Raw genomic sequence first — 12,734 nt, forward strand, 5'->3', positions numbered from 1 at the left:
CCCCACCCGGCGGGGTGGCGGGCGCGCTGCGCCCCCTGGTGCAGGCCGGGGTGCCCGCCACCCCAGAGCCGCCTGCTCTGGACGCGAAGCGGCCCTTCCTGTGCCGGGAGTCGCTGAGTGGACAGGCCGCGGGTCGACCTTTGGTCGCCTCCGTGGGCCTCAATGGTGAGCCGGGCTGAGGGGAGCGACTAGGGGCTGAAGGGTCTCCACTTTCTCGCTCCCTCCGGCCTTGGACCCAGGGAGCAGTCGAAGAGGGCGGGAGTATGCGGGTATGTGGAGCAGAGCCTACTTGGGGAGGCTTAGGCTCGCGGGCTGGGCGACTTGGACTGGCCCTGCTTCTTGGGCCTAGCTAGCGTTCTTACCTCTCCGAGGACGCGGCTGGGTTGGCCGGGCTACAGTGATGCTCCAGCTCTGGCATTTCTGGCTTCATTTGGGTATCTTAAATTGGCGGCAGTCTGGGCTCCCATTTGCAGGCTAAACTCTCTGTACATCACCGGTTAAGTTTAAGAGCTCTGAAATCCCAACTGCTTCCAGCATACTGTGGTAGTTCATTGATGACAAGTTGTTTGACCTTGGGTAAACTTCTAAACGTTCTTTCCTCACTCGTGAAAAGGATTCATGTTTATATCAACTTGATAGGGATGTCGTGATGCTTAGTTGGAAAAATTATACATAAAGCCATTAGCACAGACTGAGCACCTAATCAGTGCTTTAAAAATAGGAATGTTTGGGAAGTTGCCCGCCTCACCGATCTTTTCGATCTCTGGTGACCTTCCTCTTCATCCCCAATTCGAAAGTCATAAAAAGTCCAGACAATAGTTAACACAGCCTCTAAGTTATTGATAGTTATACAATGTAGGGTCAGCAGTGTTTTCAGGCACTGTGCCAAAGGACTTTTTTTTTTTTTAATAGATTTTTGCTATAGGGTGCTTGTGCTCATGGGGGAGACAGAAAGTGAGACCTCACACCCCAGGGGGAATGTCTATGCCACAATCCCTTCTCTATTCTCTCAGGATCTTGGGCATGCACACAACACACGAGTTTCAAGCTGCTGGGTCTGGGACTGGAGCCTCAGTCAACTACGTGGGAGTATAGCAAAGTAACCTCTAAGCCATCTGCTGGTCCCCAAAGGGCTTTTTAAATGCAATCAGTTAATCCTCAAGAAGAACAGGCAAAGGATCATGATATTCCCCATTTTACAGATGAGAAAAAAGACTGTATGAGGTGCACAAGTACACACAGTATGGATGTGACAGAACATAGATTTGACACACAAGACTGATTGTCTTAGCCAAGGACTCTTCTCAGGAGCTTATTCCATGCCCTCTGTCAACAGATCCTAGTTTAACTTCTGTGCCTTGTCTCCCTCTTTATATGCTCTATGATAGACATGTCAGTGTGGGCCTGCAGGGTGACTGCATAGCTTTAAAAAACTAGGAAGACTTCTGGCATCTCTTGATACAGGGAAGCTGGCAGTGACTCTAGTTTATACATGGGAGATGTCTACAGTGGCTTTGTATTGGCTGCCCCTACGGTTAGAGCAAGTGTTCTACAGTTTATCACAGTTCTCACTAGGCCTACTTATTAACTGCCTGGCCCTATTGACAGCTGAGTTTGTGACCCTTCCCCTACAAACTAACCAAATTGCCCCCTTTCTTATACTGTCCTTTCATTTTACCCTACTGCACTTTTTTTTTTTTTTAAGGTTTTTGCCATAGGGTGTGAGCGCTCACCAGAGACAGTGAGAATTATAGGGTGGTGGTGACCCTGCAGTCCCTTCCTTCTTCATTCTCCTGGGATTTGGGGCATGTATGCACACATGCCTGGTTTGATTTTCAAGGCGCTAGGTCTGGAACTCAAGCCATGGTTGGCCATGTAGGAGTCCAGGACCTTAACCACTACGTCATCTGCTGGCCCCGTACCCTGCCTACTACACTTTTAATGTTTTCCCCTCAGTTTCCACATATGCAAGCCTTAACCCATTTTTTTCTATTTCAGTTCAGGATTTGGTCAATACAATTTTATACTTACTGATTCCTGCACATGACACTTTCCATTCTGTCTCATGCTTATTGGTTATTTCTCTGACCTTGATTTTAAGGGCATAGAAAATGTCTCCTATATTTTTCTGTTTTTCACAACCTTGGGTTTTATGTACAATTGGTGTAAAATATTTGTGACTGAATATTAAGGAAACCGGTGGTTTTTAGAGAAACTGTTCAGGGTAGGAATGAGCTCATAGGTAGCTCATTCCAGGCCTATTCTTGGGACCTGGAGATGAGAAACAAAAAGGGAGGAAAAGTTTCAATAGCAAAGGTAAAAAGCATCTTTGGAATTTGTCAGATGGCTAAAGGGTTTCTTCTAAAAATTGGAGGCTGACACAGATTTGCATAAATATTTTTCCAGAACAGGCCTAATGCAAAAACTTCTTTCATGCCTCCAGCTTGTAGCCTAAATTCACATTAAAATCTCTTGTCTAGATGGTTTATGAGAAGATGGGTAATAGAAGTGGAGTAGGATGAGAAGGGCAGGGGTGGATCAGGAGAAAATCCTTGAGTTGAGGAGGAAGGTTGCCCTGTGGTAGCATTTCTTTCATACAGAAGCCTTACATAGCTCACGTTAAAATAAACCAAACTTGTTAAAATACTTAAATTTTCTCTTTGTAGATGGTATCTGGTTTTGCTTTATGTTAGTACTAAGTTAAGCCTCTTTGTTAGTAAAGTCAGACTTAATATAACTTGTGTAAATTGCTTAGAGAATGATTTTTACAATAGTGGTTTAATTTCTTAAAGTAATAATTTTTTAAATTTTACATGCATCTGACAAACATGTGGTATAACCCAGTAGAGTGCAACCTTCTAAATAGAGTAGAAGTATTTTTCCCCCTGAGTGAGACTGGCAAAATCTACTTAAGTGTTTTTGTGTATTTCCTTTTGTAATGTTAAGGACTGTAGATTTTATTTTTAATTTGTAAGTATGAAACATGTAAATCTGAGGCAATGCTCTGGGAAAATAATACACTTGATTTGAAATACTATACTGACTGGGTAGCATTAGGTAGAGTATTATGAAGGGGGGGACTTCATAAAATTCTGGAAAAATGTGTATTGTTTAAAGAAAACTGCATAGCTTTCAGATATTTTTGTACCAGAACTGGGGCAGAAATTCCTTTTTTTTTTTTTTTTTCCTTTTTGGAGCGGTTTTTGCTGCTGGGGCAGAAATTTCCTTTTTTTTTTTTTTCCTTTTTGGAGCGGTTTTTGCTGTAGGGTGCGTGCGCTTGCCAGAGAGACAGAAAGTGAGAAATCACCCCCCCAGGGGGGATGGCCATGCTGCAGTCCCTTCTCCTTTCTCCTCTTGGGATCTTGGGCTCGCACATACACGTGCCCGGCATGAGTTTTAAGCCATTGGGTCCGGGACTTGAACCATGGTCTACTACAAAGCTAGCGACATAGCCATTACGCTAACTGCTGATCCCCAGAAATTCCATTTTTCCACAGACTTATTGAAGTCCCCTCATCCATGATATATATGTCAGTCTGATTCCATAAAGTCATACATGTAAATCTTTATTTTAAAAGATTTATTTGGTTTTATTATTATTGTTTAATGTGTGATAGGTCACATGCACTCACCAGAAATAGGGAAAGTGAGAAAGCCAGCTGCCAGGGCTGGGACTCCAACTATGGTGGAATGTGTGGGGGTTCACCTTAATCACCACATCTCCTGCTGGTCCAAAAGTAATGTGATGATTCAGTAGGTTTCATAATTCTTTATGAATACTTAAGGCTTCCATAAAGTTACTGACCTTGAGAATTTATGTGGAAAGTAATTGAGATACTATGTGTTTTAATGTTTGTCTTCTGAAAGAAGTATGTTAAGATGAACTAGCTCTGTAGACCAAGGTAGAATTGTAATTTATTATAATGAAAATGAATTTTATGTATATATTTACTTTGGAAACAACACATTTTCTAAAGTGAGGAATTTTTAGTATCCTCTTTTCTAGAAAGGAAACCTTATGCAAGTTTCCAAGAATGAGCATACAATTTTAGAGATTTGCTTCCTGAAATATACTTAAAAGTGGTAGAAGTAAATTGATTTTTTTTGTCCGGCATTCAGTGTGGTATGAAAAGGTTGTATCTGGGGGGGAAGGAGGGAACTTGTTCTTTAAGTAGTATGTAGAAAATTGAAAATTACTTAACATTCATTTGACACAAACATATTATGTCCTGTTTTATGGACATAAAGTATCCCATTTGAAGAAAACACAGCAGTGAAAAAAAAAGATAGCTCCCCTTGGGGCTAGCAGGAGGTGTGGTGGTTAAAAGCACTGCTCTCCCACATGGCCGACTGATTCAAGCCTTGGACCTGGTGACTTGCTTTCTCTCTCTCTCTTTATCTGTATATGGTCACATTGGAAAATAATAATAATAAAGGTAAGTAAAATGATTCTTTAAGAAAAAAATGATAGCTCCCCTATTGCAGAACCTATTGATCTGGGGCCAGCAGGTTGGATATTGATAAAGGCATTGTATTTTTACATGACTGACTGTAGTTGATGTTCTCATTTATTTGCTTGCCCAAATACTTGTATCTTGCTTTATATCATGGACACAGATTCTATAAAGCTCATTGTAAGGAGAGGGTAAAGTTATGTAGTCATCCGTTAGTTCCTTAAAGGTGTTTAAGGCATTGGCAGAAACAAGTGTCCAGCTCTCCCTTTTTTCACAGGATTAACTACGAGTTCTTTTGGCTATGTATTTTCCCCCTGCTGTGAATATATGATAATAATGAATATATTCTGACAACTTGAAATTTACACTGGGTGCATGTAGGTATGTACCCAAAATCCCAGGAAGAGAGTGGAGATGTGGCCATCCCTCTCAGGGTGTGATTTCTCACTTTTCCTCTCATTGTCTTTCTCTCTTCCAGAGCGAGTATGTACCTTATGGAAAAAATAAAGAAAAGCTATTTTTCTCTATTGCTCTTTACTGAAGAGGAGGGTGTATACCATTTTTGTTTCCTTTTTCCCTTGCTAAATTGAAATATTTAGTTCTTTGGCAGTTTTTATTTATTTTGAGAGCTGTTTATTCTGATAAGGATATCCATTCCTGTGGAGTAGTGGTTTTATTTGAAGTTCAAGTAATACTAATTTATACCCTAGAGTCTAAAGTAGAAATCTTTAAATTTTCTTCAAGTAAAGTTATACCAATAATGAATCTTGTAATTAGTATTTTATGAACTTTTTTGTAAGAGAACATATAGGTAGGAATATAAAGTTAGAAAATTACCTTAATATGATCACACATCAACTTTTTAGGTAGACTGGATGAGTTTTTTTCAGTCCCTTCTAATCCAGAGAATGTGGAAGGTAGTTAGAAGATTGTATAACATGCCTTTGCAGTTGAATTTTGTAAATATTGAAATTGCTGTATATTGGCCCATTTCGCTTGATACACTAAGATGTTACGAATCCTGAAACAGCAGTGTTCACCAATCAATTTATAAACATCCTGTGATTTCATACCAATATGATAGATAGTAGTTAACTTCATTTCATATTTAGTGTGTTTTTTGACTCCTGGTTTGTCTGTTTCGGAGATCAGTGAGTACCATATTATATTAGACTTTTGAAATTTGATTTTCAGAGTACTCATCTAATTGTGTTGTTAAATCTTCTCTTTGTCTTTCAGGCCCTGCTTCTGTTCGTTATTCTCATACAGACATCAAAGTGCCTGACTTCTCCGACTACCGCCGCACTGACGTTTTAGATAGTACAAAGTCTTCAAAAGAGAGCAGCGAGGCCAGAAAAGGTTTTTCCTATTTGGTAACTGCAGCAACTACTGTGGGTGTCGCATATGCTGCCAAGAATGTTGTCTCCCAGTTTGTTTCCAGCATGAGTGCTTCTGCTGATGTGTTGGCCATGTCGAAGATTGAAATCAAGTTGTCTGATATTCCAGAAGGCAAGAACATGGCATTCAAATGGAGAGGCAAACCCCTGTTTGTGCGTCATAGAACCAAGAAGGAAATTGAACAGGAAGCTGCAGTCGAAGTGTCCCAGTTGAGGGACCCACAGCATGATTTAGAACGTGTAAAGAAACCTGAATGGGTTATCCTAATAGGTGTCTGCACTCATCTTGGTTGTGTACCCATTGCAAATGCAGGAGATTTTGGTGGTTATTACTGCCCTTGTCATGGGTCACACTACGATGCATCTGGCAGGATCAGGAAGGGGCCTGCGCCTCTCAACCTTGAAGTTCCCTTTTATGAGTTCACCAGTGATGATATAGTGATTGTTGGTTAGAGACTTGGACTTAAGGCATAGGCTTCTTTCAGTCTTGATGTCATTTCAGTAGAGTCATTTGAGAACCAGCCTTATGTATTTCAAGTTGGTTGATTTGAAATATTTAAGAATTACCAATAATGTATTTGCAAACATTAATGTAAACTAAATTGAGTTTAATGTTGACTACTTCCAAGCCACTGTTAAACATTGTTAAGCTCAGTCATACACTTAAAAGGTGCAATGTCTGATAACTAATTCTAATTAAAAATTACAGACTGGTGTACAAGATTACTTGTGAAGACTGTAATTGACTCTCTCATTTATTTGCTTGCACAAATTCTTGTCTCTAGGAGAGGGGGGTAAATTTAGCTGGTCATCTGTTAATTCCTTAAAGGTGTTTAAGGCATTGGCAGAAACAGGTGTCCAGCTGTTTATTTTTTTACAGGACTCACTAAGAGTCTTTCTGGCTATCTTTTTCCCCTGCTGTATAATATGTATGATAATAATGAACATAATCTATAGGAAACGATCCTGAATGAGATGTTAGCAGCAATGAGGATTTATCTCTCAACCTGACTAGCTGGTTTCCTGTCTAATTTTATTTGTCTCTTGTGGAAGTACCTCATCTCCATATACATACAGTTTAGAACTCTGTGTGTAAACAGTAGATTAACATGTATGTAATATGAACTATATACTATATCCTGACAATAAGTTTAAAAAAATTCAAAAGGTCAAAGAAAATATATTCATAGTATTTATTGAAAACTGTCAAAGTAAGTGGACCCACTCAGCTCAAATAAGTGTTGTTCAAGAGTAAACTACTTAATAATTCTTTTAAGTTTTAAGGGGCAGTGGTGGGATATTACCTGAGAGAAGTTTTCCGAAATAGGAGTACTTCTCTGTTAGCTTTCTTCCTCTGGCCTTGTGGCTATTCATGTCCCCAAACTCCTGCATCTACTTTGTCAAGAGGCAGAAAAGAGCATCTGATACTTAATATTTTTGTATGGAAATCATCCTGCTGGTGTTGTTTCGATAGAGATTACATTTTGAGGTGTTTCTTGCAGTTGGATTTTCAGTCAGCTCTTTCTACTATGAAGAGATGGGGGTACACACAGGGAGACCATATTAGAATTAACATCCTCTTATTTTTTGCTTCCTGCTTCCAGTTATAGTCAAAACAAGACCAAGGTCCGAATTTCCCCTGGGAATTTGAAGTAGACTTTGCCCTTTGTTGAGAATCACAGCTTCTTTTTGATAGATTTGTCTCTGCTATATGGAGGTTGGTCAGTAATGTGGTTTTTTTTTTTTTCTTTAAAGATAGCTAGTTTATTATATTTTTAAAAAGTAGAAAAAAGACTGGAAGGAAATAATGTTGAAATGTTGAACAGTCACATTTTAATAATGGAATTATGAGTGATTTTTATTTTGTTCCTTATAGTTAGAAGGAAGATTAATTAATTTATTTTTGTACACTTTATTGATTCACAAAAGATCTTGATTAATCTAAATACTTTCAATAACAAGTGCAGCTGATATACAAATCTGTGAACACATGACTGACTTTAGGCATAAAGTAGAATGAACATAATATGAAGTAGCACCTAGCTGTGGCTGTATAGCTTACTGTGGTCATGTAATAAAAATATGGAATGGTTCATGAATTTGTGTGTCATCCTTGCGCAGGGGCCATGCTAATCTCTGTATCATTCCAATTTTAGTATATGTGCTGCTGAAGCGAGCACCAGTAATGTGGTTTTATTGGCCTCACCTTGTAATCACATATGCACTTGTAAAATAGATCAGATTAATTTGGTTAGGTCTGTTCACAGAGAACTGGCAATCCAGAATTCTAATCTTAGATGTCAGTAGTGTTTGTTTTTGTCAAAAAAGAAATGTCAATTTCTGTGCTATGTTACAAGCATATGTTTTAGTTCATTTTTACCATTTTAGAAATATATTCCCTGGTCTGATCATTGGTGGGACCCATAAAAGTGTATTTTATGTTTTCAGACATAGAAGAATGGAGGGTGATAATGGTGTTGGAGGCTGGTAGCAGAACAGAAATGTAAAACATTCAGTTGTGAGCGAGGCACACATCCACACTAAAGAACAGCAGTGTCAATAACACCACTTCCCAGTAAGGGACTACTGATACCCCATATTATCATCTGAAGTGATCCTTGAAATACTACATATTGAAAATGGCGAAACACTACTGCATTGGGATCTATAGGGCAGTGGAGAACAAAGGGAACTTTGCTGGTTCCTAGGTGTATCACAGCCACTTTGCACAGGAATTGTTTATTTGGTGGGCTGCTTATGTCTCCTGAGTTAGATAATGGTAAACTAGTAAATCTCAGTAACACATTTAGTTATTCAAAGAAGGTTCTCCAAGTGACAGGACAACTTAAATCACTTGAAACTACTTTGCTAAATAGACTTAAGATCATTTTGAAAAATTGCAGAAAAAATTATAGATGTGTGTCGGGGACAGGGTGGGTTTCTTGAAGAAGTATGACCAGTTGGCATCCTAACATTAGATCATTAATGTATACTGCTTTTTACTGGGAGTAATTCGTGGAAGCCTTGAGATCTAGGCTTTTTCATTTTTTTTTTAAAGAATGTTATATAAAATGACCTTTTTGAAAATTTTGCATTAGAGAACGTCAAATCTACTTTGATCTTTTTTCCAGCATACCTTTGTATAATCTTTGACTCAATCTGAGTGTAGAGGGCATTTGTCCTTATTTGATATTTATGGCTTGGGATCAAATGAGCTTTTTCTTATTCCTCATTTCTCTAAGCAGTGGGAACATAATATACTATTTATCTTAATGTCACAAGTCATTCTTTATATAGTACTAAGTCTAATTTTCTGTATTTTTATGTCCTTGAATTATGTTGTGTTTTGCATATTAACCCAAAATAAATACTGATACTTTCCAGAATGATATCCATGGCCCGCTGTTCTAAAACATTAATTTCATTATCACCTTTTGCTAATGACTCCCTTGACCATTTCCTTGAGGTTTATATTCATATTAACACCTCATACTCAAAATATCTGAAAGGAAAGGAAGTTATCTGTTTCCTATTAACTGGCTTCTTCATTGTGGTTGGTTGCCTCCTTATGTATCTAGTAACACTTGGTGAGCAAAAACCTGCTAGTCTTTCCTGCCTTCATTACTCCCTCCCTCCCTTGGGCCCAAATCAATCTCTACCCCTACAAATTTTAGTATCCTTACTGTGAGGGGACTTCAGAAAATTTGTGGAAAATGGAATTAAAGTATGAGCTTATTTCAGTGCAAAAAAAATGAAATCCATACATAGGTTTTTTATAATAGGCATTTTTTCATAATGTTTTGAATATCCCTTGTATAGGTCTATTACTGCCTGCCATCCATAGCATTCTAATAATGGCTAAGTTTTTGAACAGTCCTAGCCACTTGTTTAAATACATGTCTCTAATCTCCCAGATCCTATTGTATAATGCTGCTGTTCCTAGTTTATAGGTAAAGAAATCGCATATAGAAATATCTCCTTTACACTTGTCTTGTTACATTTACAGTCACAGCTTATAGGTTGTTGGAGCCAAAATTTTATTTTAACCAGAGATTCCAGAGTCAATAGGTCTGATCATCCTATACTACCAGCACTTTTATTGGGGCTTTGTCAGTTTTTGTCTGGTCTACTTCAATAAGATACCAGGGGCCAGTAGTGGTATGGTAGCTAAGACAGCTGGATCGCACATGACTGACTACAGTTTGAGTCCTGGACTCAGGGACTCAAAAAACAGGTTGGGAATGTGTGCGTAAGTACCCAAAATTTCAGAGGAGAATGGAGGAGAAAGGATTGTTGTGTGGCCATCCCTTTGGAGGGTGATTTCTCACTTTCCCTCTCTGTCTCCAGCAAGTGCATGCACCCTATAGCAAAACTAAAATAAGGTCCCAAACAGTTCTTTTCTCCAAACCTATCCTTTTAAAATACTTCCTCCATATAACTTCGGAGTAGCATAGGTGTTAAGAATATGGGATTTCCGGGGACCAGCAGGTGGCGTGGTGGTTAAGGCACTGGACACTCCCACATGGCCAACTGTGTTTCACATACTGAACCTGGTGGCTTGCTTTCTCACTTTACCTCTCACTCTGTCTGTGTATCTCTTTCTGGTAAAATTTAAATAAAGGAATGAAAAAATAATATAAAAAAAATACGGGATTTGTTCTGGGTTCCAATTATGGTTCTGCCATTTTCTTGATATATAACCTGACACAAATTACTTAATCTCTATTTTATTCATATGAAAGGAATAGCCCCTCAGGGTTTTAGGGATTAAAGCATTAACATATGTCAAGGCATGATGTAAAAATTCTTTAAAACAGAACTTTTATTAGGTCCTTATTGCCTGTATCCAATTGGTTGACCCTTTGCTCCCGTAACAGTTTGATACTTGGATTCTCCTTGTTTTCTCTTAGCCCTCTTTCCACGGTGTCTCTTTTACATGATTTCTTTGCCTTTCTCTTAGCTAAGTTACTCTCGGCTTAGGTATACTGTAGGAAATCTCTAAATCGCATTTACTTTTTCCAGCAATTTCTCAAAAATAACCGGCATATTTTCATCTTGATATTTTTATTAGCCTTTCTTGTAAAGCTCATTTTCCTACTTTGTCTCTGTACTACCAGACAAAAGACTGAGAGGTTTGTGACAAGTACTCAGTCATGAGATTGGATGCTGAATGGAGAAGAAAAAAAAAAAAAAACTTCTGAATGACATTAATTAGAAGGAAAATTTCCCAGGAGTATTTTGTAATATCAAGTCTATCATTTTTAAAAAAAATAATGTATCTTATCTTTGTAGGACTTTAAATCAAATTAAAAAATAATGTAGTATCTGTGTATCTTATCTTTGTAGGACTTTAAATCAAAGGAGATGTATATTTTGAATTTAAATTTAGACTGCCTAGAAGAAAAAATGGAAAAGAAGAGAAAATGAAGTCAAGATCTTAAAATACTGAGGTGATTTTACTTTATTTCTGTTTGCTTCATAATGAACATTGACTGTTCTGCTTGTATAAGATTTTAACATCAAAAGATCTATCTTGGAGCCAGTGGCATGGTGGTTAAAGCAGTCGGATCCCACATAGGCAACTGCACAGTTAGAGCCTGGTCCCAGTGGCTTGAAAAACACAGGACACTTGTGGGTCCAAAACCCTGAGAGGAGAATGGGGAAATGATTATGGTGTGCCATCTCCCCTGAGGAGTGCTTTCTCACTTCCCTTCCTCCAAGAAGTGTATGTGCTCTATGATCTATAGCAAATTAAAATATATATGTATGTGTATCTGTGTATGTGTATATATCTATATGTATAAAATCACTGTCAGTGTTTTCAAAATTTCAATGGACATCATTTTATCTCTTTTATTCATTTTCCATCCTGAGATTTTCATTTTATCTCTTATTCATTTTCCATCCTGAGATTTAGGAGGGGAACATTTCATTAGAGGAGAAAAATATTAATAAGTAGGTGAATTGATCATTTCCCTTCTGAGGTAGGAGTAACTGAGGATTATTTTAGCTTTTTCAATATTCAGCACTACTTATTGGAGGTTAAATGTTTAGTCCAGATACTTAAAGGGGGACCTAAATACACCGCAAAGGAAAGATTGTTTCAAGTGCTTGCTTCTGTGGTTGCTTATAAAACAGATTACTATAGATCGTAAATTGCTGTCTTAAAGCATAAGATTAAAATTAATTTGGTAAAGGGCTTCAGCAGTATCTTCATAATAGCGCCTCCATAATGATCGACATAAGACTCGTCTGTCAGTGAACTGAAAATCTGAAATTCAATAAACTGTATTTTTGCAGATATTAAACTTGGGTCAATTTTGAGTGCAAAAGCTTAACAGTCATCTGGCTTTTGAAATTCTAATCTAATTAGAATATTTGCAAAGGTGAGAAATGAAAGTATATAAATAATAGGTTTTTCAGACATTTTAAAAATGGCTAGATCCCACACGGCCAACTTTGGTTTGAGTTTCAAACACGGCAGTTTGGAAAACACTCTGGGTGCATGTGCTTGTGTGCCTAACACCTCAAGAAGAGAATGCAGAAGAGATTGCAGCATGGCCATTCTTCTAGAGACTTCTTTCTCAGTTTCTCTCTAGCTCCAGTGAGCACGCATATCCTATAGTAAATTTCAAGTAATAAATAATACATTTTAAAAACTAAGTACTTTAATAAATTGGCTTACGAATACAAAATAATTATTAAGAAAGCCATTTTATTGACATTTAATTATGTGATGCACATCATTTCATGTATTATTTCATTTTATCTTTACAAATACTTTTTGTTTTTTTCAGGTTTTTGCCATAGAGTACACATACTTGCCAGAGAGAGAGAATGGGAAAGCGAGAAATCGCCCCATTGGAGGGGGATGGCCATATCA

General features: G+C 38.0%; 1 protein-coding gene and 1 non-coding gene across 3 annotated transcripts in view; one reads left to right on the top strand and one right to left on the bottom strand.

Annotated features, from left to right (window-relative positions):
* UQCRFS1 (ubiquinol-cytochrome c reductase, Rieske iron-sulfur polypeptide 1) overlaps positions 1-7,152 on the top strand; it is a 7,405-nt gene extending 253 nt beyond the window's left edge. Inside the window, exons 2-3 of one of the 2 annotated variants that reach the window (XM_027768067.1) lie at positions 15-165; positions 5,694-7,152. In XM_027768067.1, coding sequence (XP_027623868.1) covers positions 15-165; positions 5,694-6,304 — 762 coding nt within the window. In that variant the 3' untranslated portion in view covers positions 6,305-7,152. The remainder of the gene's footprint in view (positions 1-14; positions 166-5,693) is intronic. The other variant, XM_006168008.3, reaches the window with a different exon arrangement.
* Positions 7,153-7,927: 775 nt separating this feature from the next.
* Positions 7,928-8,031, bottom strand: LOC114006036 (U6 spliceosomal RNA). Its single transcript, XR_003547810.1, has one exon. It is a non-coding gene; the product is annotated as a U6 spliceosomal RNA (small nuclear RNA).
* Between the last annotated feature and the right edge of the window lie 4,703 nt (positions 8,032-12,734).

This window comes from Tupaia chinensis, unplaced genomic scaffold (genome assembly GCF_000334495.1).
Source record: "Tupaia chinensis unplaced genomic scaffold, TupChi_1.0 Scaffold145396_1, whole genome shotgun sequence".
NCBI classification, from domain to species: domain Eukaryota; kingdom Metazoa; phylum Chordata; class Mammalia; order Scandentia; family Tupaiidae; genus Tupaia; species Tupaia belangeri.